The following is a 25,619-nucleotide window of genomic DNA, read 5'->3' as shown; positions in this document are numbered from 1 at the left end:
CTCAAATCCAAAAAGCAGGATAGTGAGGACCAAGACTGGAATGTAGCACTGCATCCTGTGCATTTGGTTTTCCCCTACTTGCAGGTGTTGTAGCAAGCGATTTCCACTATCGCCAAGTCATTGGGGTTGAGCCTGTGTCATGGAGGTGAGAGACCCCATTTGCCTGCTGCCTAGCAGGTGATGAGCAGGTGATTGCTTTTCCATTTTTTCTGTTGCTGAGATAGTGACTGAGAAGTTGGTCCGTGCTGGGAATTACTGGCGTATGTTCCAACAGCTTAAGAGGACACACAAACCTTTGTGTTTGCAAACTACTGTTCAGCTTGTTTAGAAACCAGCTAGAGAGATGGGTGTTGGCTGTTTCAGAGGTTTAGAAATAGAAGTGGATATAAAAAACCCACAGACCCAACAGAGTTCGCTGATAATTTTTTGCACTCAAGAAGACCTAAACAGATCATCTGCATGACGATAGTCAAATGAGCAAAACGTGTCTCGTGTGTGACAATTATTTTCAAGTGCTAATAATGCAAGCTGTTGCGAGTTGTTTAAATGTTCCTGGCCGGAAAGCATCCTGCTGTATCACAGAAAACTGCTTTTTTACTAGGAACAGGTACAATCTATTTTGCATTAAACTGTTGCAGTGAGGTTGGCTTATTCTAAACCACTGAAAATTGCAAAGGCTTGATGACCTAGGTAGGATGTTCGGTGGGAGTACACTGAGTAAGATTGCCTCTGTCATCCAAAGTTGTAAAATGTAATTTAGGTGTCACTTAAATGCTTTACATGTTGTAATTAACTAGCGTTGCAAAATCTGTCTTATCCATTTGTCGCAGAAGCTTAATTTAAGCTATAAAATATCATTTGTTTTGATCACTTTTTGGCAAGGAGAATTTTGTTCCTGGGCTCATAAATCTCCTATTTTGTGGTTTTTTTGCAAGGCCAGGCAGAGGGAGGGCTAGGAGGACACTCCTTTGTGGCCCAGAGCATGGCGTTTGGTGCACAGGGAAGGTGTGGGAGCAGGGCATAGTGGTTGATGGGTGGCGGGTTCTGCTCGGTGTCTGCTGCATTATTGTGCCTTGCCTGTTTCTGGAGGCAGGAGGAAAAATTTGCAAGCCTGGAAACTGGCCTCTGGTAGGACAGCTTCTGTGCTGGCCACGTGTCCTGCCTACTTCAGACAGCAATATTGGACCTTGTCAAGGCTGGCTGAGGGAGCATCTTGATTAAGATGGATCAATAAGCTTGGAAAGCTGATTGATTAGTCTGAAGACACTGGATTGTAATAGGAAATACCAAATTCAGCTCCTGAGCCAGATGTTCATGCAGAAGAGATTTTCATGGTCTTCACTGGGCCAGCATGAGGTATCTCTGACTTTGCTTGCGGGCAGCTGCACGGCCTAGGCACCGTGCTGCGGCAGTGCTGTCATGCAGGCCTGTTTTGCCCCAGAGCTCGTCACAGGTGGCTTTCTGAGCCTGGCTGCTGCAGCGTGGTGCCCGGTGGGGCTTGGAGCTCCGCTTGAGCCTGGCGGTGTCTGTGGGCCAGGCTGAACAGAGGAGGCAGCCACGAACAGGGCGCAGGATGGGCACTCCCTGGGTCCCTTAACCAGGGGAGACAACTGGGTAAATTTGGGGTAAAAGTCTAATGTGTAATGCTGCCTGGGAGGACTGGCAGCACATTTTTAAACCTAAAGTTGGTTATGGAGATGCTCGGGTGGCCTGGCATGGGCACTTCTGCATAACTGCATGCGCCAGCCGTGTTGTCATTGCAGTCCTGCTTCTCCCAGAAGGCGCTAGTGTTTTCCACTCCGAAACCTTTTAGATAGCTGCTAAATGAGAATCTTGGCTCCACGGCTTGTGTGTGCCTTGTTTTAGCAGTGGTGAGGAAGTTAAAAATTAATTTTTGTTCTCAAAAATAGTTTTCTTAAGCCACAGCCTTATCCTCCCTTTACCTTGAATTTGAAACATCTATGGAACATTTGCTTGCATGTGTGCATGCGTGCCATGTGAAATACTGTAGTTATAGCTTGTGGATTGAGGAAAATTGCTTTGGCAAATGTTTCTTAATCGCCTCTGGTTTTCACTTTTCACATCTAAAGCCTTCAAGTAAGTTTTGTATGTTTGAATTAAAGAAACGGTGTTTGATGCTTGTTCAGTGAGGATACTTGTTAAGGATCTTGAAGGATGATTTTTCGTTTGTCCTTAACTTGGAAAGAATCCTTTTTTTCCCATCTTCTCACCACCCCCAAAGAATTTGCAGCTTGGTCCTGTTGAGGTTAACAGGTGAAACTCCAGAGTTTTAAGGTAGTCACAAGTTGAAGTTGTCTGTTAAATACCGTCATGATGGCTCTCAGCCAAGAAGGTTGTCTTGCCTGCAGTGTTGGAGTGCTGAGTCTTCTGTAATTCTGATTTTAATGTGTCAAGGAAGGTTAGGAAGCTTGCTATATATAGCATAAACAGAACTGCTGCTCCTTCTGAACAGCCTGCTGTGAACGGGGACAGGGAGCGCCATTGTTGTGGGCCTTATTCTCCTTTACCTTTCATAATTTGCCCTTTTGGATAAGCTTCTAGGCCGTACCTAACTTCAGCTCTGCCTGCCGAACTGTTATGAACCAGAATTGTAGCTTATAGGCTCAGAAATGCTCAAATGCATGAAACAAATGTGGCAGAGAAATGAAAAGCAAGCCCTGAAACTCAAGACTACTCTGTTGGAGCCTTTCTCTCCATCCCACATCCAGTGTAAACGTAAAAACAGAGTAGTTTTGTGGGAGCAGAGTTGGCAATAGATTGGCACTTGCTTCATGGCTTTGCATGCTCTTTGTTTTCTTTTTACAAAAGCTTTGACAGTAATTGGAAGAGACTTCTGCTGTGGTGCTCTGGGTATCCTGCCCTGTAGTACTAAATGACAGGTTATTTTCCTATAACCAATACTCCTGTAAGCTGGAGCTTGCTGTGGGTTTGGGGTTGGGGGAGGGTTTGGTTGGTTGTGTATTTTATTTTTTCAATATGTAACAAATGGCAGAGAGCGGAGGAATTGATTTCATAGTTTGATTATTTCTTAAAATTCAAAGCAAGCTTATTTTAGAATATCCCATATTCTTAGCATATGGTCTTTCACCTCAGCTTTCCTGGTAGTATTTGTCACAAATGCAGTATGTGATTCATGTGATTGCAGTCTCAAAGGGCTTGGGAGGTGAGAATTTCTAGAAGCGCAATTATTTTTTGCCATATCACTGTGGTGGTAGAATAGCCTTAATGCTGAGGGTTACATACTATGAGCTGCTGTTTTATAATGTGTGCTGCTGGCAGGTCAGGTTATGCTGTGCTGCTGTAATGTGTGTGCCAGAAGGGAGACATCAGTGAGTGCTCTGAAATACCAGTAACCTGTGTGGTGTGATACCACCTGTATATTTTTGTCTCCTGGACTTCCAAGAGCAGTGAAATGATAGCACTAAAGCTCCTGATGCTTTTTCAGTTCTAAAAATATATTTGAGTTGCACAAACTTGTAATTTTCCAGATAACGTTTACTTCTTGTGTATATATTACATCAAGGGAAAAAGAAGCTGGTGCCATGCTGGTGACATGCTCCATGTAGATAAAACTGTGTCCACGATGCAAAAGTGATAGGCGTAAGGTGGGGAAAAAAGTCTATCTTGGTGTCTTTGGTAAGGATTTAAAGTCCCCACTGCTTCTGTTACCTTGAGCAAGGAGGTGTCAGGTAGCTCAAATATTGTCCTGGGTCAGACCTAATGAGATGTTTCTGGCCTGCCATGTGCTTCAGGCAAACCAGTTAAATTTACCGCCTCTCTCCTGTAAGCTGGAAATGCCTTAGGGGAATTTGGAAGGGTTAATCGGCTGTAGCCTGGGAGCTACTTGGAGATCATCTGACAAAACGGCTGTGTGAAAACTCGGACTTGATGTCTGGCATGTTGCAGTGTGGACACACCTTCAGTTTCCTGCTCCTCTGATGGTGTCTGGGTGATGGGTAACTGCTGATTTCAGTGTCTTTTCTCATGGGAGTGTGTCTGTGTGGTCTTTTTTCACTTGCTTGCAAAGCCACCTGCAGCCAGCTTCCTAAAACACTGGGAACTGAGAAAAGCATTTGGTTTTGCATCAGAAACAAGAGCCTTCCTATTAACTGTGTGCTTTTCTTTGAAAAACAGCCCTGAATTTAGGTCATGCCTTCATGTCTTCAAGATTGCAAACAGGATCTCTACAGCATTGCAAAGGCTTGTTTGGTTTTGGCTTTCTCTTTCCCAACGGCAGTGACGGAAAGATGTCTTGATCTGTTGCTCTCCATCCAGCTAACCTGGATGGTGAGTCACCTGGATGGGGACTGGGGAGAGCTGCTCTTCTGCCCTACATGGCTGCTACGCCTGTGCCAGATATTTGCTTTCAACAATGAAAAGAAAATGAAAAAAATGGAGGGGGAAAAAAAAAAAAAAAAAGAAAACAGTGGCTGAATTCGTAGGGTTAATCCCTTGCTCGCTGTTTTTAATAATCAGGCTGTGTGTCTTGTCCTTTCCTGTCAATGGTAAAGGCAGGTTGTATAACCCAGCAACCCCGCCAGCTTGCACTCCTTTTTAGCATCTAAATAAGGTAGATGAGCACATCTGGGAATTACCAGCCCATCTTGGTTACTGCAGTGACTATGTTTACTATTTCAGGAAAAAATCTTGACCGTTTATACTGAATGGGATTTTGTGTAATCATTGTAGATAAGAAAGAAAGAAAGAAAGCTGACAGAAAATCACAAGGTCAGCGCCGTAGTTCATTATTGCTTGTTCTCTTCTCCCACATGGACTGATAATGACTGTTTCTGGCTCATTTAGTCATATGGTTGATAGGTATATGTGGGAGTGTATATATGTATCTACTATCTCTGCTTGAATAGACTTCACTTTTATTTATATCTTACCATTTTATGGTCTTTCTTTTCAAAAACTGACATTAAGGAGAAAATGTTTTGATTAGGCAACTGGGTGGCTCCTAGGGCGCAGGATGGGCTGCAGCCTTCTCCTCTGCCCTTAATGAAAAGCTCTAATGTGGCTGTCAGCTGCTTGTAACTCTTCTCACATGTTCTTGTTTCAGAGATTGTGCATATTGGGGGGACGACAACTTTCTCTTCTGAACTGGACTGGAATTTGGTAGCTGGGACTCTTGGGTCTTCTGCTATTTTTGTCCATTTGTGAAGTGTTGATAATACTTGGCTCTCTTGTAGGGCTGTCATGAACAGAGCAGGCTTGATTTGGCACAGAAAATGCAGTGGATTCTCTATGATATTCTTGGGAACGGTATTGTCCTGACAGCCTCCAAAATTGCCAAATGCTTGGAAGATACTTCAAAATACCAGTGGTGCTGGGGAGGGCAGGAGGGAGAGGGACAGAACTGGGTAGTTGTTGAGCTCCAGGTCTGTGTTGGATTTTGTGGGAGTACTTTCAAAACTTCAATTTGCTGCTGGTCTCTGATGTGATGGTAAAACATGTGGCTGATCCCTGTATCATGTCTAAAAGAAACATCATGAACATGTTAAGGGTAAATGATGGACTGTGAGAAATTGTGGAGGTTGATAAGTGTTCTGATGCAAAAGATTTGAAGGAGCTGGGGTGGCTTGGCTTCTCCTGAGGTGTTCTGTGTGTGGCCTTGCCTTTCAAAAGCCTCGGTGAGGAGGTAGGAATTGGTTGGTTGTGTAAGGTCAGTGCCTCCTCTAGTGAACAGGTCCCAACTGCTTCTGAGGAAGGTGTAAGAAAGCTGACAGGAATCAGACATGTGATCTGTGTATGGGGAAAGTTTCTTTTTACTACTGTGTCTTTTTCCTACTGCTCAGCAAGGAGAGGGCTTGTGTCTTTGAGCGCAAGCTTGTAAAATGCTGCCTTTTTTTTTTTTTAATGTGAATGAAAACATCTTGCATGCTTGCATTCATGTAATTTTCTTGCACACATGTATTTTCTTGCATGCATGCGCACACACACTAGAACCTCTTTCACGGAACAGAAAATAGGTAGATTTTGTGACTATTTTTTTGTTTCTAAAGGATCTTTTCGGATTACTGGTATTGTCACAGGAGCACCACCAAACGGTAGCAGTGTGTTTTCAGACGTGGCAAGTTTTGGACGCTAGCAATGGGAAGAGCCTCATTCAGGATATGACTTGAAAAGCCTCGCATTTTTTGAGGCTGTTTTTATAAAAAACGTTGAGTGTCTGGGTTGCTAAAAATAAGGTTAGTGTGATGTGTCAAGATGGGCAAGTAAGATGGCTTGTGATATCTGGAAACACTGACTAGCCCTCTAAAGCAGGTGTGAGGGGGAGGTGATCATTCACTTCCAAATGCATGGATGTTCACACCTCTGTGTCTACTTTCAGCTGCATTGTGCCCATTTATTTGAGAAGATAAACCAAGGAAAATGGATTGCAAAGGGAGAGCTGTTTCCTTGTGACCTTAGGGAAATGGTTCCTAGAGATCTGACTTGCTTTGGGTCTTCCCTTCTGCAAAGTGCTCATACTCTTAGCCCCTCTTATATTAGTAACATTAAGCATATGTTACCTGGCGAAGCTTCTGGAGGTCATGAAAGTGATTCTTCTTTGAGTGTTTAAAGTCCTTTTTGTGAGTTCTGCCAGAGACTATTCTAGAGAGCTGTTTCACGCCCTTCCAGCCAGTGATCTGACGTTTCTTAGCCCTGACAGATGAACTTGTGGCTGAAGAGCCATTGCTGAGGACTATTACGTTCCAAGGTGCTGTGGCAGCTTTGTGGTCCTGGTTGCTAGATTGTTTTCTCTGAGTACATTTACTTGTTATGCAATCTTCAGATGACATCCAGGATCCTTTTTCACATGCTGATAGATGCTGCAAGTGAGGTGTGATGGTTGCACCTCTTTCTGAAAAAGGAACTTGGTGCCCCTCCAGTGTTGGTTTGAACTTGCTGAGATGGGATGGCATCAGTGGGAGGAGTGGGAAGTGCAGTTTTTTATTAGGTTTACCCTGGGACTGGGGTTGAAGAGCTGGGTTTTAGCTTTGGTTCTGCCTCCGATTTTTCTGGCTGACTCTACTGATGTCAGTTCTTCTCACTGTGGCTATTTCACTGTGCAGTTTGCTCCAGAAAAATAGGCTATACGAGACCTACGTGTTAGTGACTGGGTCTAGAAATAGAAGAGTCACTGGCTCTATGATGAATATGATAACCTTAAACTACAGCATAGCATCATACTGGGCACTGAGCACCTTGTAATTATTTGTGTCACGTTTGCTCTCTGACTGAGATGTTCTTAAGTCAAATTTTATTTCAATCGGCAAGTAAATCTTTTTATTCTTTCAAACAAGAAAAGTTGTTCATGCTTATTACTAGATTATCATTGGGTTAAAAAACAATCAGGAAACACAGGATTGTGTTGAGTACAGCAATAGCAATGTTTTAATTACGTGGAACTCAAAACGTATTTTCTCTTTGCTTGAATCTAATATACGGGCTGGAGGCATGAAAGCTATGAGTGTGACAAAATTACTAAAGAGTGATAGCACCAGCCAGGATTCTCAGTTGACTGGGTGTTTTGACTTCCTCATTTATGACACCCAGAAGGGAATGTTCAGTGGGTTTTTTTTCCTTTCTTTTACAATAATTTTCAAGCTTAGTGCTTACTGAGGACTAGGTCCCGTTCAGGGTCTGTTCCGTCAGTCCAGCATTTGAGTCTTGGGTCTCCAGATCTCAATGTTCCTTTGGATGGCTTTGATTTCTTTCCAGTTCTTTCCCTCATTGACTTGCCAGTGCTCTTACCCACTGCTGACTGGTACAATTCCTGAGCAGGCCCTTGTCACTGTTGCCTCTGGTCCTCTGTTAGCCTCTTGAGTAAATCTGTAGTCTTGAGGTACTGTCAGGATACCCTAACTAGGACCTTTCTCTGTGCTTTGCACCCACTTGCAGTATGAATGCTTTTGTAATTGTCAAAGAAAGGGTCAGTGCCTTGAGGTTTATGACCCTGCCTGAGCCTTTCAGAATGAATTATGGCCTTTCATCTGCTCCGAGGGTCGCCTTCTCTTTGTAATTGCACTGAAGTGACTTTCCACTACATTTGGTACATGCATGCAGGCATGCCATAATTTGTTCTGTAAGACACAGCCTCCCCATAATTACAAGGAATATGTAAGCCTGACTGCTTCAAATATGGCATTAGGATGTGCTCTCTCATTAAATCAACGTAAATCTTTTGACATAGTCTTGTTGGTTCCCTGCATTTTTCTCCCTGGAGTAAAGAACATACTTGTTTGCAAGTGAAAGCTCGCTCTATTTGGGTAATTCTCTTCATCGGCCATACTGGTGCAAACTGAGATAAGCTTACATAGATGTGTGACGTTAGACTGTTGTAACACCAATACGAGTGCTGGAATTATCTGGTGAGTGTCTTGTGTTCAGTGTCCTGTTCCTCCCGGAAGCCAGAAGTATGTTGGATAGGAAACATGGACCTCCTTGAGTTTGTGAGGTGTTCTGTTTGACTGCCCATGACTTTGAACGGCCTTAGCGCTCTCAGGAGATCCAGGGATTTCTTCTCTTTCATCACTTTGAATTTTTCAGTAAATAATTCCCTAAAAATTCTCCCCTGTAAGTGAGGGTACCACGTGGCCAGTTTTTAGCCTCTTGCTACATGTTTTCCAGGTTGCTTCCTTTGGACCCAAGGGGTATCTGGAAGCCACTCTGGGTGTCACTAGGCTGCATTTTTACTTGAGGACTCTTAGACTTTTGATCTCAATGGTGTCTTTGATAAGGAGTTTTACAAGCTGTGCTCAGTTGTTTTCTGTAGGGTGGGTTCAGTTGCAACATGTGGTTAAAAAATGGCAGCCCTTGATTTCTTTGGATGAAATTAACTCTTGATGTAATTCCCAATGATTTTTAATATTTATAACTGTATTCAGTTTTAGTCTGTGTGATAGCAGCTAGAGGCAACCTTTTTTTTTTTGAATGTGAGTAGAATTTGCTCACTAACTTTATGCTGCTACAAAAAAATTTCCTTTAAGTACTCTAAACTATTTGCACTAGTTCTCATTAGTGTATTCTCTGCATTTTTATCATTGGTTTTTGTCTATCGCTGCATTTTTCTTGTACCTAAGAAAGCCTTAAAATAGGAATTCCAGAATAAAAAAGACCTTGTAAGAAGATTGCAGATTACTGTTGGTTTTCTAGTGGCTATTCTTTTCATTGCCGTGTTAAGGTAGAGGCTTAATGATCAAGTTTGGCTCCAGGGCAAGGCTGAGTGCTGCTCTGAACAGCAGTTTCTATCTAGAGTTCTGTTGAAACGAAGCATTTGCTAACCTGCCAGCTTTTATTTTTGTTTATTTGTGCCTGCTGTATTCATCAGGGCATGGCAAAGTGTACAGTCATGCAGAGGGTTGCCTGAAGACTTTTGGAGGCTGACAGTGATGCACTCCGAGCAGCTACTAAAGCGCGTTTTGGTTATTAATGCCGAAATCTAGAAGTGGCATGATCCCTCTACTCCCCTATGACCTTCTCTTTTAAGTATGTGCATTCAACCAAAACCCACCACCCTGTCTCCTGGGGGGTGACTCTGTTAGGGTCTAGAGAATGTTTTCTACCAGCGACATACATGTTGGTGAGGATATGCAGCATTTGTAACATGCCTGTTCCCTGGATGCTGTGCCTAGCTCTTTGCTTCAGTGGGTATTTGCGTTGCTAACACCTTCCCTAGAGAGTGTGGAGTTTCACATCTCCTTTTCCCTTTCTCTTTCAGGCCCAGGCCTGTTTGCTTCTCCAGAAGGTTCTGCTACTTCGTGAACTGAAGCTCTTCATGACAGAGGAGGAGTGGGAGGAATTGATCAGAGAAAGCATCAGCCAAGTGACAGAGGTAACAAGCTTCAACGTGTTAAACATATAGATAGCACCTAATGGCTGCTGCTTTTTACTGGTGTTCTCAGAGCTGGAGGCTGCAACTGTGCTTGGCTTAACTGATCTTAGAGGGGTTGTGCCAGCTTGCACCAGGCCCCAGTAGTGTCCACCAGAATTACAGCATTCTTGTAACACCACTTTAGACGTATTTTCAGAGTGCAAGCAGTGTGTCTGGTACAGCCCAGCAGTGCCTGTGTACAAATCCGAGGGACAGAGCTCAAGTTTTAGGGAATACACTCATACAGATCAGTTTAAGGTGGTTTTAAAAAATGAAAGTTTTAGTTGAGAGGTGTGAACATTTACTTCAGTTCAGAAAATGTTATGGAAGTTCTGTATTTGAATGAACTTCAGGGCCAAAGAGAGAGGGCTGAAGTACACTAGACTTCTGACTCCTGGTGTGTTGCAGGCCTTCTGGACCAGACTCTTTTACTGATTCAGGGAAATCTTAAAATGCATTCACTGGAAAATAATTTGTACAGAAAAAACAGTGACAGATATTGCGGGGCTTCTGATTCAGTGGCAAGTGCAGATTGTACCTGAAGACAGTTTTTGGGTGCAGCTATTATGTAGGGGGTGATCTGTGGGACAGGAGACTGAAGAAGCACATGCCATTCAATTATATCCTCATGGACTGATGTGGGGGGAACCAAGCAGCCAAATTAATGTTATGATGCGGTGACCAAACTTGATGACATGAGAGATTCCAGTCTTGGTGTTTCTACGTAACTGTAGTATTTACCTCTTTCTAAGTGTAGCTTTCATTCTTTACTTGCTTCTTTAAATGCTGGTTACGTGGTAATTTAAGTCATTCTATAATTTACCATATTGGAACAGAACGATTAGGTCTGTTTTCTTTAGTCGAGGAGGGACAAAATAGAAGCAAGTTGAAATCAAGGAATTCAGAGGTGCTCTTTAAAATTATTGAGGAAGCAGATAATCCTGGGTTTCATTAATTAGCTTTTATTTAATGATTACATCAGGAGTCCAGTGGGTGGAGTTGGGTATGATTTTATTTTCCAGCTACATAAAACATGCCACTCCTCCCAACCTGGTCATCTCCATGTTTCTCTCTGGCAGCTGAATACCTGCAGGACTCAGTGATTCACCGGGAAACCACAAACATCTACAATGCCTTTATGTTGTTCTTGTCAGGGAAAGTTTAACATCTTGCAACCCGTCCAGTATTTTAATGAGCTTTGCTTACCAAAGCTTCCTCAGTGCCTCTCATTTCTGTGGTCATCTTGTGTTTAAAGAAAAATTCCTGGGAAATATTGTCAGTTTGTTTGGGCTGTCCAAGGTATACCCTGTGGGCAGGAGGCCTCGCGTACTATTAACTGGCAGTGGCATATAGGTGCTGATGCTCTTTTTGGCCTGAAAAAGCCCTGACCCAACATTTTTACAGAGTGCTTTGTTGGTGGGCATATATGTACAGGGTTTTGTCTCCCTTCTTCCTGCTCCCCCCTTGCACTAACACCAGTGCTGGTATGACTCCTTGCAGCTGGGACAACTGCATGTCTTTAAATGTTGCTGTAACTAGGAGGGATCAAGGACTTTATAGTCCATATACCAGTTTTGATTCATAGCCAAAGGCTGATACTTGTGCTGCAAAACTTTCTAAAGCGGCAAAAGGTATTCTTTGTCTGTTTGGGGGTGCAGAAATGCTCACTTTTCTAAGTAATAGCTGTGAGAACATACGGTGGCTCTGTGGAGTAGTAGAACAATGCTCATATCATGACTGATTTCTTTTGGAGATGGTAAAAAAAATCCCTTGGAGCAGAAGTCAGAGGTTCAGGATACTGAACAAATTTAGAATCTGTAGAAAGTATGTATTTGCCAAAGAGAGTAACCCACCATTAAAATGACTTGCTGCAGAGTTTATTAGCTCTGAATCTCCAGGTGGAGGCTGTGTGCTTGACTGAAAAAGAAACTGCAGGTTGGGTAGGAGTTACGGCCTGCTTATTGAAATTATGAGGTAAGTTTGCATTGTGTTGGGCAAGAGCTTGGGCTAAATGGTAGCCCTTTCTGTCCCTGAGGTCCACACACACCTCTGCTTAGCTAGAGGGTAGGGAGTTTCTCCTGCAGCTCAGTCTTGTCCCTTTTCATCGGAGACTTGTTTTGGTGGGCCCTTCCAGGTCAGCCATGATTTTGGAGGTGACCGTGTAAGCAGGTAAATGTTGGCATGTGAATGCTTACCCATGAGAACCTGGACTAAGAGCTGTAACTCATGATGCTGTGGAAAATGAAGACATTTTATTGCCCTTCCTCTAGTTAAGGGATCTGCAGTTGTTGTCGTTGGCCATTCCTGTCACTATCCCTTACAAATAGCCTTTTTTATTTAAGAGGAAAAAATGATTATGCAGAACTTTATACCTTTCTTTGACCCAGGGAGAAGTCCGAAATAACCTGGGAGGTCCAACTCTAATTGACAATACTTGTAATTCAAGCAGCGGTATTGTTCACAACGGAGCTGTTACCTGAAGGGTTTGCTGCACTCTCTGCTTGGTCAGATTTGCAGCTATGGGGCTGGTAGCTCTGGAAGTGCAGGATTGCCGTTGCAAGGCTGTGAAGGGATGGGGTGCTGTCTCCTGGTGTCTGTCATCCCGTCTGTAATTGCACTGCATACCTGCAGAGCACCAGGTGAGGAACGGGGAGCCTGGGATGGTTTTAGGCAGTGATAATGTTCTGGAGCTGGGAAAGAAGCAATGTGAGAAAACTGTGGTCTTGGATATCATTGAATTATGTGTGCAAAACTTAAGAGGCAGATGAGGGAGGATCAACGGCCAGGAACTTTTAAGCGAAGAGACAGCTTCCTGAAATAGCAGCTCTGGCTGCTGTGAGGCAATGGCTCTTGTGCTTGCATAAGCTAACTTGACCTTACTTGTTCCCAAAATGTTTAAGCATGCTTATAAAACATATATCACAGTCATGAGGAATTCATGTTTGCCATCTCCTTACTGTTGGCAAGGCAAGTCTTGGTATCATAGTGGGTGCTTCGGAGTTGACTTGTTTTTACGAGAGCTCTGCTTGCTGTTGGTGCTCTTGGCTTGTTGTGCTGGGTCTCCTGAGCAGAAAGCCTTGTCCACAAGCCCTGCGACTGCCAAGGTGAGGAAGCAGAGAAGTAGCTTTGGCACAGTTTTGGCCTCCCAAGTCCGAAATAGTTACTTTACACAAAGCAGAATGTTACTACAGTTATTCAAGTTTATTCTAATGTTGGGAGTCTAGACGGCTCAGTTATGTTTACAATATAAAGAAATTGCTTCATATTGTAAATGACAGAGCTCACCTGAGATCCTAGACTGACAGAAACTTTTTCCTCTTCCAGAGCTTTGTTCTTTTATCAGTAGGTCTCAAAGCACTTTACAAAGGAAATTCAAACCAGTGAGTTGTTGATGCAATGAAGAAAGTATTTTGCATAAACCCAAGTTCTAATGTATTTACTTAAGTCATTCACCCCGTTTCACAGATGACACATGACACGCTTGGCTGTTAGCTGAGCCAAGAATCAAACTCTGGTCTCCTGAGACATCCCAGAGACACTCTGTGCATGGACAATCTGTTTTTTAACTTGGCTTCACAACAGCCCGGTGTTGGATAGCAATCCCTGTCCCTGCCTTACCTAAGGAGGGTGCTGGTGGTTGTGAGTCCAGACTGCTCGGAGTCATGCAGTGAGGCTGGTGGCAGAAGGTGAGGCCCAGGTTCCCCATTTCATGCAAGGAGCTGCCCCACGGTTTTGGTGGGATCTCCGTGGGGTTGCTGCTAGGGCACACACACTGTCTTTTTGACTCTGTCAAGCGCCTCTCGATTTGGTCTTCCAGCTCTCCCAGTTGTCATTGCCGGCACCTGCTGGTGTTTGTTTCCCCATTAGATATATTTCTGTTTTCTTTCTGGTGGGTTACAAAAGTGCTGTCTTGGCTTTAGAGTGATCTTGAACCTGTGCCAATTTTTGAGTAACTCACTGACAGATTTGGGGCAGGAAGCTCCAGGATCTGAATACATAGTTTTTTTACCTTTTTTTGTCATCCCTTTGGCAGAGACTGGCTGCCTTGCCTTCCTGAGCTGAGGTGCTTTGTGTAACTCCCAACTTAAGCTGAAACTCACAGTTATGATGTGAAAGTCAGGGGGAGGTGGGAAAGGATCTTGAGGAATAGTCCAGAAAATGTGTTTTCACGGCTGAGCAACTCCAATACAGAACAGCCCTCCGAAAACTGTTGTTGAAACTGCTTTCTCCAGCTTGTACACAGCAGTTTCCTGAGGGTTTCCTTTGTTTCTCTTCTGCAGTAAGTACATCATAGGAACAGCCCAACTTTATTACTCTTTTTTCCTTTGCTTGTTGTGTCAGTGTCATAAGGGATGGGCAGAGCGGATAGTGTTCAGGTTGGTTGGTAGAAAACAAAATGGGATCAAGGCATCCTAGGACGTAAAAACGCTCACAGAATCTGATACCTAAGTCCAGTGCAAGACCAGAGCTTTCCCAGTCACCGATAGTGGAGACATTCAGATAAATATACACATAATCCTAATGAGACACATGTGATTCCACTTAGGTGGTTACTTATATTCGGACTGGGCAGGCAGCAGTGTTTCCATTGAAAGGCATGAATGTAGACATGGGCTGTGCAAGGGATGGTATCGATAACCCAAGACCTCTTTTCCAAGACTTGTATCATTTGAAAGTTACTGTATGCTGACAACTTTTTTTATTGTGTGGCATTAGAGGGCTTTGTGGCTATTGTGTTGTTCAGCGAGGGATTTAAAATAACTAGCTGGAACCACTCAGAATGTGTGGGGGAGAGAGGGGTGTACTATCTAGCCTTCCAGTGTAGACATGCCCTTCATTTCTGAAGGGCATCCCATTTGATTATCAGGGTCTTAATTTGTAGGGAGATGAATTATTAACAATGACTTCATCAAATCTCTAAAAAAGCTGTTCTTCAATTTTTGTCCTGAAGATTGCCTGAATTTTATCTGTCCATCTTTATAAATTCTTAATTCATTGCCCTTTCTCAGCCTCTTAGCTTGTAAAATGAGGCCAGTAGTGATTTAACTGATATCTTTGACATGCTTTCGGAATGCTGGATGTCTCTGTGGAGAACTTGCTCTCCTCTGTTCCCTCAGCTGCCCTGTATGGATTTCCCTGCTGCATTTTCATGTGGTCTGTGGAAAAAAAAATAAAAATCAGATCTTTAAACTTGGGAAAACATTGACATTTTCTGTGAGAATGGCTTCCGGATTTGGGGGCTCCTCCCTCCAGTAACAGCCAAAATAAATATTGCAAAAATGCAAAAAATGCCCTTTAGTCATACCCTTTGACATAGGGGTCTGCTTAGTCCCCTGCCTTCCCTTCCTCTCTCAGTCAGGGACAAGCAGAAACCTGGTGGTTCCCTTCCCTTTGTGAGCATTTCTTGACTTGTTTTTGCTAGAGATGCAAGGAAAAAAGTTTTGAACACTTGTACTTTGTCTGCAGAAACTTAGTGAGAGAGAACGGAGGGAGGAGGGACTGTTTTTTTTGGTGGGGTTTTTGTGTTGGGTTTTTTTTTCTTCTCCTCTTTAAGTGCTCTCGACAGCAGCTGCCGTCCTGTTCAGGTGGGTGGTGTGAGACCCTCTCTGGGTGTGCTCGTGTACCTTGCGTACGTGGAGCTGGAAATGCATCTGGAAACTGGTGTGGAGCAGCATACTCATCTCTCGTCCCTTCTTTGTCTTTCATGATCTAACCCTAAGTTCTAGCTTGGGTTCCTCTGTTGTAGAGTGAATACTGTCATGAAAGGAAGTATTTGAGGGTGGCTTGTCTGGGTTTTGGGAAGCTCAGAGTTGATTCCTGGCTCTGTCGTGATCTGTGTGACTCAGTCATGTTACTTGGCCTCTGTGAGCCTCTGCGAAACTGAGGGAGTGATGCTGGCTTGCCTCTTGCCTCTCAGGAGAAATGTGAGTGTAATTGCAGGTGAGGCGAGGGTGCTTACATTGGATAATAACAGGAGCTGTGAGCACACAGAATACTAAAATAATTTGGTTGTCAGTTTGTTATTAGCTTCTAAATAGCAGAGGAAGGCTGTGCCCCTCCCAAACCTCTCAGCTTACCTGTATGTTGACGTAGGAAAACTTGTGCTTTGGCTGAGATAAAAGGCACAGGCTTGTAGGGCCCCAAACCCACTTGCTGGAGCCCCTCGGGGTGTGAGCCCACCACAGGGACCCTGTTGCTCTGGGCCCCCGCATGCAGCATGGCAGCTAGGGCAAAGCTTTCGCTTTCACAGTCGGCGTGAAAGCAGTCAGTGTGCTGAGAGCAGACCTCTTCAGCGCTTTCTGGTCGTGACTGTGACCATTCAGTAGGGTGGAAATTTTGCTGAACTATTTACAGCTGGAGAAGAGAATTTACCTTAGCAACCTGGGGCTGTGGCAGGGAGTGTAAGGTCGTGCAGGGCGGGTGGAGGTATATGTTTTGCAGAAGGCACTTGGCACTTTATTCAGCCATGAATCCGCACATTTATCCATCAGCACCAGGCCTGTTATGGGGGAGGAGGGGGAAGGATGGAGATAGCGCAGTGTGCGGAAAGAATGCAGGTTGGCTGGGATTCTCCAGCTCACGGAGCAGTGATGGATCTGTCAGAAGGGCTGGGCTGTTTGTTTTGAACAATGAAATAGGCTGAAGGATGTGCTGGGAATGCTTAAATATCAAATGGTGTTCCAATTTCCAGCTAGGAAACGTGCTCGTCTCTTGGTAGCAGAATAGATCCTGCTGTGTCTTTTTAAGTCTGGGCTAAGTGTGTCCCCCACTGTGGTACCTGTGAAAGGGGCAGAGGTGCAGGCAGGCTGAGACTGTAGGGGAGTGCGAATGTGGAGGCTTCCAGAAATCTTGCCTGGCTCCATGTAACAGTGTATTGCCATATCCCCTGCAGGGAAAGCTGGGCAGTGGCTGGGATGCTGACGTTGGCTCTGGATGCACATGCATCACTTTTTGCTGTGTGGCAGGTTTCAGGGGAACCTGAAACTAGGTTTAGGCTAAGACTAACATCCTATCTGGGAGACTGAGGCATAGAGCTGCCTCAGTTTGTTAACCACAGAGCTAGGTTAACTAGTTGCCAGCCCTCTGTCCTAATTGTATGACTGAATTGCTGCAGGTATTTACCTCCTGTGCTCTAACAAACTTGTTTTATGCTTCGTAAAGATGAAGGAATGTTGTGAAGTGCAATGAGAAATGGAATGAAGGTTGGATCCTGCAGTAGTTGGGATATCTCCGTGGGGAATATAAGAAAAAACACTGATTGATAAGATGCTGGGAGTGTGTTCCTTCTCCTCGTAGAAGTCCAAGAAGCAGAGATCTTTGGATCCAGGAGTGCCTTCTACCAGAAACAGCCAGAGGGTTTCGGCAGCAGCGTGTTTGATACAAGACAAAACCATCTCTGCCTGCTGAATCCATGTAGGGTGAGGCAGGAACTGTGTTGCTGTATTGGCTTGAGATGAGATGGGAGTTCCAGCTGTGAAAACTGCCTCCGTATTTTTTCCTTTTGGAAAATGACCTGCCTAGATCTGCTGACAGCTCAGATGTGCAGGCATGATTAACCATCACAGGTATTACTGAGCTGTAACTGGAACCGGGGTTCCCTGGAATTTGGGACTGGCTGTTACTGAAGGAGCAGAGTAAGAAAAGCAGAAAATGGGAGAAAACCCCCACAATCAGCAAGTGATGCAAGTGTAGCGTTTGAGTAGAAGTCATGTGGTCTCTCTGCTTTTAGTATCGAGTGATTGGGTTGTGTGGCTGTCGGGTTGGTAATGCTTTCAGAGCTGGGGAAGGGAGAGCTGGGTACGCTTGCCAAGAGTGCTTGATGGCAGAGAATCACAGAACAGGTGGTTAGACGAGTTCTTCTGCGTTTTCCCTTAACCCTCCACCACTGACCTGTAGCATAGCTGGAAGCAAAACCCCTGCTTTGTGCCTCAGTCTTGCTGTGTAAAATGGAGATACTTGCCAACCTTGCGCAAGTCTTTTGTGATCTAATCAGTGTTTGAGGCTCTCCTAAGGATGCTGCAGATGACTGAAATACTGCTTTCCTTTTCAAGGCATTTTTGCCATGTGTTGCGGCTTGCCATCTGTTACATAATAGCTTTTGCTTTAATTTTATGATTGTATTTTATATATTCCCCAAATGAAATCATGGTAGGCCTGTGAAATGATTGACCTACACAATTGGGGTGGCACTGTTAATTTCATCTTTCTTCAGATAGCTGAGGGGGGGAGCAGACCAAAGCGATCTGCTGTGCGAACTCACAACATACAGACAACAGTTGGTACCTTATGTAGCAAGAAATTATGACAGATACTTGGGAAGGCTGCTTTTGAGGTTTAGACCCAGTTCCCATTGAAGAAGTTTGGGATCAGTTCCCTAAGGCTTGCCAGCAGCCCCAGTCCAAAGTCAGCTGCTTTTACATAAGCAGAGCACAGCATGTTTCTCTTGGTGTTGCATGCTAACGCAGATCCCACAAAAGCAAAAGCTCCGTCGTGTACACTCCCCGTGCTAGGAGGACGAGAGTGAAGCAACATGTGACAGAAGATAGTCATCTCATGTGGCGTGCAGTGGGGAAGTACTCTGAGGCAGTGGTGAGGAGATCAAGATAACAAGTGACACTGAGCTGAGCGGGAATTGAACTCAAGTCTTTAAGTTGGCTTGATTGTCTCAACCATACCACATACAGAGGTACTGGCATTTTTGTGCTCTTCGGAGTAAATTTCTTTCACACCCTTTGTAGCAGAAGGGAAAGGGAAAAGACACATACTGAGAAACAGTAAGACTTCATCTGAATCCAGCTTCCTTAAAGCCAATCCATTCTGCTTCGGGACTAGAGAAAACTGCGTACTGTAGAAATGAATTATCTGCTGCTTCTTTGCTGCTCCTTCGGCTTCTCCACCCACTACCACTCCTTCTTGTTCCTTCCTGGTCTTCTCTGAGTGCTGTTTAAAAGTGATCCATTTCAGTTTGCAAAGCTGTTTGCAAAGCGCTTAAATTCTACTGAATAGCTTCTGGCTATTTATGCTGGTGGAACTGCACTTGTGTTTCCAGACTCATGCAAAACACTCCTTTTAATATAAATGCTTAGTCTTACAGAACTGATGTTGCTAGACTAGTGGTATTTTCTATCTCCACCTGGGCAAGCCACCCTTTTTGTTCTGCAGGTCTGCATGAATTTGGTAGGGCACCCCAAACTAGACACACTTCCCAATTTCCCAAGCACCTGAAAACTGTTTGCAGACTTCTGAAAATCAGCCCCTCGGGTGTTTTTCAGAGCTATAGGACTTTTCTGTTGACTTCAGTAGGATTTGTTTCAAACCCTTCAAAGGATCAGGGCAATTCTGAGAAGTAGGGATGGCAGCAAGAACAGCCAGAGTCGAGCCAGTGCAATTTAAATGCAGTTGTGTACATCTCTCATCTACGGTGAAGAGAAGACGCAGTTTATTTTTAACACCTTCTTAATTCTGAAATGTTTGCATATTAAAAAGAAAAAATGACAGCTGGCTTCACTGTGGCTCCTTCTCACAGTACTGCACTGATCCTTCTTGTTCCAAAGAGCTGACAATCCGTACTGATTTCCTCTCACTGTGAACTTGTATGCAACTTAGCAAAATAAGGATGTCAACCTAACAGCCTCTCTGAAAGCTGCTTCAACCACAAGTAATGACTGTTCACCTGGCAGTGTCTTGTTCTTCAAATTGCAAAGAAATCTGTTATGCAAATCAGGCTTTTTTGTTTTTATTATTGTTGATGTTATTTATTATTGTTATTTATTGTGGTAAGACTAATAAATGGAGTGTGCGTGGCATATGAGGTGTTACATCCTACATGTGAAGGTTTCTTTTTAATTTTTTTTTTAAACCACCCCCACCCCCCCTCTCTATTTGTTTCTCATTTTATCTGAGAGACTTTAGAGCTATTAAATTGTGTGACCTTGTAGGGTAGTGACAGCTCTGGAATAGAGTTGCAGCACATCTGTCTATATCAGGAGAGAGTAATTAGCAAGGTATTGATAGTCAGATGTAGTTATGGCATGAATTTCAGCCAGTAGAACGTGGTGGCTTTCTAATACAGGGCTTGAGTGGACCATCCCGGTCAGGAAATAACTATCTTTGTTTTTTAAAACAGGTATTCTGAGGGTGTGGGGCCTGTACAGATAGTAAATAATGCCCCTTGAAGGCCTCTGTTCCTGCAGCTATTATGTGGTCTCCCCACTTTTTCTGCTAAAATTGTTCTTTACCCTCTTGCTGGGTATCGTTATTTTTCTGTTGTGGGTGTCGTTACTGAAAGAGCCTGCTTTGGAGAATAAATTCCTTTTTTTCTCTCAGTATCTGTGAGGATTTTTACTTTATTTGTCAGCTTTATGCTGATACAGATGGAGTAAGTTTGCTCAGTCCTTAAAATTACTTCCAGTCTGAACGGATCAAAAGAGATAGGTGGTCTCATGGGAGAGATTGCATTTCCTGGAGAACTACGACCTTCCACTGCTGGGTGCAGGTTTGGTGCAGTGATGCATGTTGCCTGAGGAACTGAGGATGCTGAGCCTGGGGTGGACCTTGCCTGTTGGCTGCGTTGGCATGGTCAAATTCCAAGCAAAGGCAGGCTTGGCCACATGCAGCCTTCTCTAGAGAAGTAGGCTGCGATGGGGCAAACCACTGTCTACAAGAAGCTTTGTCCCTGCAAATCCTGTCTCATGTTGGTGTAATCCATGCAGGCTCCGGGGCTTGCTGTGGTGTGTGCATCCACACAGGAATACAGTGGGGAAGAAACCTACCGTGTAACTGGGCTGTGAGGACCAGCTGCAGGCAGAGGATCAGTACGCCTGAGCCGCCGGGCCACCTCTTTGATCCACCTGCCTTTTTAAGGCCATTTTCTGCCCTTCTCCACTTGTAAATAACTCTGGCTTTTATTTGACCTGTCTTTGGAGTGATTTTCCTCTAAGCCAGACCTTTCAGTGTCTCAGAAACCCTGCAGCACATAAAGGGAACACAGACGAGATTTTTCTCTCAGTCATTTCAGTGAATTTAAGCTTGATTGACAAGCCCTGTTCTAGTGCCGGCAACGGGGATTTCCTAGGGACGTTAATGGATTTTTGCATTAGTGCTTTATGTGTAAATCCCAGCTTCTGCAGCTGGGTAGCTGTTGTCCCTCAGGTGACGCTGTTGTCTGGCAGCCTCCTGGGCTTTCCAGGGCAGGGGCAGATACCATCTTTTTCTCCAGAAGGCAGTAACGTGTCTCCAGTTGCGCTTTAGCTTAGAAACTAAGGGGAGCAGCTAGGTTGTGCCTTGCCGCTACGTTTCCTCTTGCCAAATTTGTCCAGTTGTTTCTTAGTTAACCTGAGCATCAGCTGCTTCCACCACGTACCCTCCCGAGCATTTCCAGAGTTTGGTGGGGTTTGTGTTCCAGAGTTATTTTGGTGACAGGTTAATCCCGCCAGTCGTTCCTCATTTCTACTTTCTCCTGAGAAATTTGTTTATCTCCTGGTAATTTGTTTCCCCATATAATGCATGCTTCTTCTCGATCTTCCCATTTAATCTGCAGAGTTTGAAAATGGTTGGCAAGTGTATCGTGAAGGCTGAGAAAGAGAAAGTTGCCAGGAGCTTGGAGCTGTTGAACTTTCTCCTCAAAACTGTGACGGAGCAGGTGAGTGCACGACCCGATGTGCGGCAGATGGCTGTTCTGAATACCCCCAAGGCCTCTTTTAAATGTCACACTTGGATTTTACCTTGTGACTGCTACATCCCACCTGATTTCTTACCAAAGGTACCCCTAGAGGGAATGCCTGGCTGAATGTGAGGACAGAAAAGCCCTCATGTCTGAAGGAGTGATCCATAGCTCTTATGAGCTGATCTCCAGGAGCTCGTTGAAGGATTTGTGCAGTGTTCTGCAAACACATGTGGCATTTCCTTTCTTATCAGCAGAAATACAGCCTGGGATACAGTGGCGGTGAGCTGGATTTTGTCCCAGATGATTGCTGTGGCCGATCCACTGAACCCCAGAGATTTTGATTCCCAAAACCTGAGACTTGTTCAGAAGCTTTGTGAGGGGGAGTGAAGCTTTGTTCCGGAGCTTTGTCTTCCCTAATGAAAAACAGTTTTTTTGAACACGAGAAGATTTTCTGTAGGTGAAAAGTAAGTCTCCAGCATGGTCTTATTTACTGGAGCAAAATACCATAAGCAGCAGAATTGCTGAAGCCCAGTTTCCTACTGATAAGCACTGAGCTCACACCACAGCCTGTTTCTTTGTGAAGACCTAATAGGAAAGTGGGTGGAGGAGAGAAATTATTTCCAAGGCTCTTGTAGGAACTGAATAGCCTTTGAGACACCCCTTACTGTCAGGTTTTACTGAAATTAGCCAGTGGGTTACTGAAGAGGCAGCCAGAGGCAGCGTGATTGTGGTCTTCCGAAACCAGACTGAAAATACTGCTGCTTTTCTTTTAGATTGGTACATAGTCTTGTGTTGTCTTCCCCCTGCTCCCAGCCATGGACTGGAAAGGAAAGAGGACCGAAGGACCTTTCAGTCCCTTTTGTGGCAGTACGGTTCTAGCTGTTAGACTCACACCTTTCATGCTAGAGCCCAGTTTTCAAGCAAACTCTGTACCTGATGGCGTGGTGTGACTTGACTCACCGATTTTTGCCCCCAAACTGAAGTGTTGCACTTGGGCTTAGGGTAGTGGCTTGGAGAAGCCAGGCAGGATTGGTTATTCCTGCCATAGTCTTATCCTGAGGGCGGCCTGTGCCCTGCTGCTGTGACTGCCCCTTCTGAGTTCGCTCTGTGGATTGTTTGTGCTTCCCTCTCACAGAAGCTGCGTGTGAAGTTGACGGAGTTGGACAAAGTGCTGGTAGCTCTGAACCAGCCAGAAGGCATTGGGAATTCAGCACGTCTCGACTCTCTCTACTGGAACGTCATGCGCTGGCTGAATTATACGTATGTATGCTTGGCACTCTGGCTTCTCGGCTTGCCTGGGAGACTGCCTGCCTGTCTACTTGTCCTTGTTGATGTGGGGAAGTAGGAAGAGAAAGGAAGTCAAGGCAGTGTGGACTGATTCTGCAGATGTGAGGCTGGAGGGAATGAGCAGCTGTCCTGGGAAGTGACTGGATAGCAGAGAGTACATGCCAGGACCTTCAGTCCTTTCCAGTGATTTTTGGGCTCCTTAGCGTCTGGATCGCCAGCCTGATGCTTGGAGTGGTGGCCTTGCAGCTCTGAAAGCTGAAGAGCGTTCAGTGTTTATGCTTTAGTGCTCCTGCATTAAGTGGCTGCTGGAGTTGATTTTTGCTTTGGGGCAACAAAAAAATAACGTAGGATCTTTTCCTCCTTTCTACCAATAGCTTGCAGTCAGAACTTTGGTTTCCCCTTCCTGCTGGCAGTATTTAGTGAGACACACAGCATCAGGGAATGCTGGGTGCTCTGCTCATGACCGGGAGCTGTGGTCCCAGCGTGTGGGTGGCCCGGTCTGTGGTATCTCAGCCCAGCAAGAGGCTCTGAGGGAAATGCCTGCGTGTAGCTCGCTGTGAGAGGGCTCACAGGCAGCGAGGAGTCACACAAGGCAGCTGAAGCTGTTGTTGTGGCCCCTTCTAACGCTTTGAGCAGGCTTGCAGGGCACGGTGGCCTCACCCAGCCCGATGACACAGCCCCAGGTCACACAGGTCCCCTGGCACTGTACTTGATGGTTTAGGAGCTAGTAGAGACAGCAGCTAGGAGGGGGATGGCTAAGGTAGGAAATGCTGAGCTTGTGCATGCTGTCAGAGGAAGGGATTGGGGTTCAGGGGTGCCGTCTTGCTGTGACACGCAGAGATCCTTGTGCAGGTGAGTTGATACAAACCTAGGGCAGGTGTAGTTTGTGCACAGGATCCTGGTGGAGGTGCTGAGAGGCAAGTGCCAACATCAGGTTGTCAGGATAGCATTTCTCCACCCTGAAGAGGCACAGCTTGAAAAACTCTCCGGAAAGCTTCCCAAGGGAAAGCAGGCCATGGAATTAGAGCCTGGTTCCTTCTCAGGACTCCTGTGTGGGGACTGAGCTGGTGCGGAGCAGCACAGGCTGGGTGGCAGTGAAGGTGCTGAGGGACTCTGTCAGAGAAAGGCAGCAGCGGGCGCTGTCACGCGTGCGTGCAAAGGCTGCCTAGATGAGACCGCAATGGTCCGTTGGGGGTTCTTGCTGGAAGACCCTTGGGATTCTCAGCACAATGAAGGCCTTGCAGGGGCCGTTGCCTTGGACAGACAGACAGTGTCTCGGTAGCCCTGCACAGGGCCACCCACCGGTGTGCTTGAGAAGGTGGCAAGTACGGCGTTACCTGGTCTGTGGAATCGAGATTCTTCCTCAAGTCTCCGTGTCCCTTCCTGAGTCCTGGGGTGGCCCCTGCTGTTCATTGAACCAGCCCCTGTGCAGACTGAGGACCGCTTCCAGGGATAACGCTCATCCCTGCAGCATGCCTGTGCTTCCTGCGCCTTTCTCGTGCTTCTGCCTGTTCATGGGCTGCCTGTAGCATGGATCACATGGTTCCCTGGCTGTAAACTAAGTTGCTTTTGATTTTTGGTGCTCTCTTTGCAGGAAGCCCAAGAAGGAGAAGACAGCTAATAAGCCTGCACAGGAAGCAGAGCCACTGAAGCGGAAGAAGAAAGGCTTCCTGCCAGAGACCAAGAAGCGCAAGAATCGCAAGAAAGGCACCCAGAAGAATGGAGCAGCACCAGTAACTAGTGAAGATGGAGTACAAGCAGCTCCAGAGGAGCAGCCTCTGGGAGCAGAAACCCCCCAAAAGAAGAAAGGCCTTGTGCCCGTTAGCAGCAAACGCGAGAGTCAGAACAGAGCGATCAGGGAGAATGGAGTGGCGGTGGTGGGGGGTGGGGAGGAAGCTGTTAATGGAGGAGATGCTGTGGCTGACAAGAAGAAGAAGAAGAAGAAGAGGATGAACAGAAAGAGAAAAGGTGATGCAGGCAATGAAGCTGAGCAGGTTCCAGCTGCAAAGAAAACCAAGGAGAGTGTCAGCCAGGAGACCCAGCAGAAGCAGGGCAAAGCCAAGAAGAAAAGAAAAGAGAAAAAAACTCCAGTGTCACAGCAGTAAACTCCAGGGACTCACACAGGCCTGACATGGCTAGTGTGGCTCAGAAGACTGTTTTAATACCTTTTATAACTATAGTTTTTATGTCCTTCATGGGTTTAAATAAACTTCCATGATGCTGAGCTCTAAAGCTGCAGGTCTGACTTGTGTGGAGGGTTCAACTTAAAGCAAAGGGAGCTTCAGGAGGTCACTTTTCCCCCAGGCTCTGGTAGATGCCCACTTTCTCTTCTCTGACAGTGCCAAGCAGCCTGTGCTGGGGAGCACAGACTCCTGTCTCCATATTTCCCAAGGCAGAAGTGAAAGGCTTGTTTGGATTTCTTGGGGAGTTGCAGTAGGTGCGTTGGCACTGCTGAATTGTGCAGTCAAGCCTTGTGGGAGGTGCAGAAGTAACTCCTAAAGGCTTGTTTCTGTCCTGCCCAGCCCCAGTAGTACTCGCAGCTTTTCCAGTCTTGGAGTTGCTGTCTCTTAAATGCTTGGAGTTAAAGAGTCTTGCACATGCGTATTCTGGGTCATATATATCCGATTTGGCTACTCGGGTAACTACCATCATCTGGCTTTCTTGCCTTTTTGCTGCTGGGTGCAGGAGAGGTGATGGTCCCTGTGGTAGCGTAGGGACATCGATAAAACAGTGAAACAATTGAAATGATTGATTTGCTCGTCTGCCAGGCCAGCAGGCTTTGTGCAG

At 45.4% G+C, this 25,619-nt stretch overlaps 1 protein-coding gene across 1 annotated transcript in view; it reads left to right on the top strand.

Annotated features, from left to right (window-relative positions):
- The window catches only part of MYBBP1A (MYB binding protein 1a), a 61,501-nt gene extending 36,437 nt beyond the window's left edge, over window positions 1-25,064 (top strand). Inside the window, exons 24-27 of the mRNA XM_037375094.1 lie at window positions 9,728-9,841; window positions 21,420-21,521; window positions 22,681-22,805; window positions 24,427-25,064. Coding sequence (XP_037230991.1) covers window positions 9,728-9,841; window positions 21,420-21,521; window positions 22,681-22,805; window positions 24,427-24,937 — 852 coding nt within the window. The 3' untranslated portion in view covers window positions 24,938-25,064. The remainder of the gene's footprint in view (window positions 1-9,727; window positions 9,842-21,419; window positions 21,522-22,680; window positions 22,806-24,426) is intronic.
- Window positions 25,065-25,619: the final 555 nt, after the last annotated feature.

This window comes from Falco rusticolus, chromosome 1 (genome assembly GCF_015220075.1).
Source record: "Falco rusticolus isolate bFalRus1 chromosome 1, bFalRus1.pri, whole genome shotgun sequence".
Classification (NCBI taxonomy): Eukaryota; Metazoa; Chordata; class Aves; order Falconiformes; family Falconidae; genus Falco; species Falco rusticolus.
Note: the sequence above shows the minus strand (reverse complement) of the source record. Positions and strands in the feature narration are given on the sequence as shown.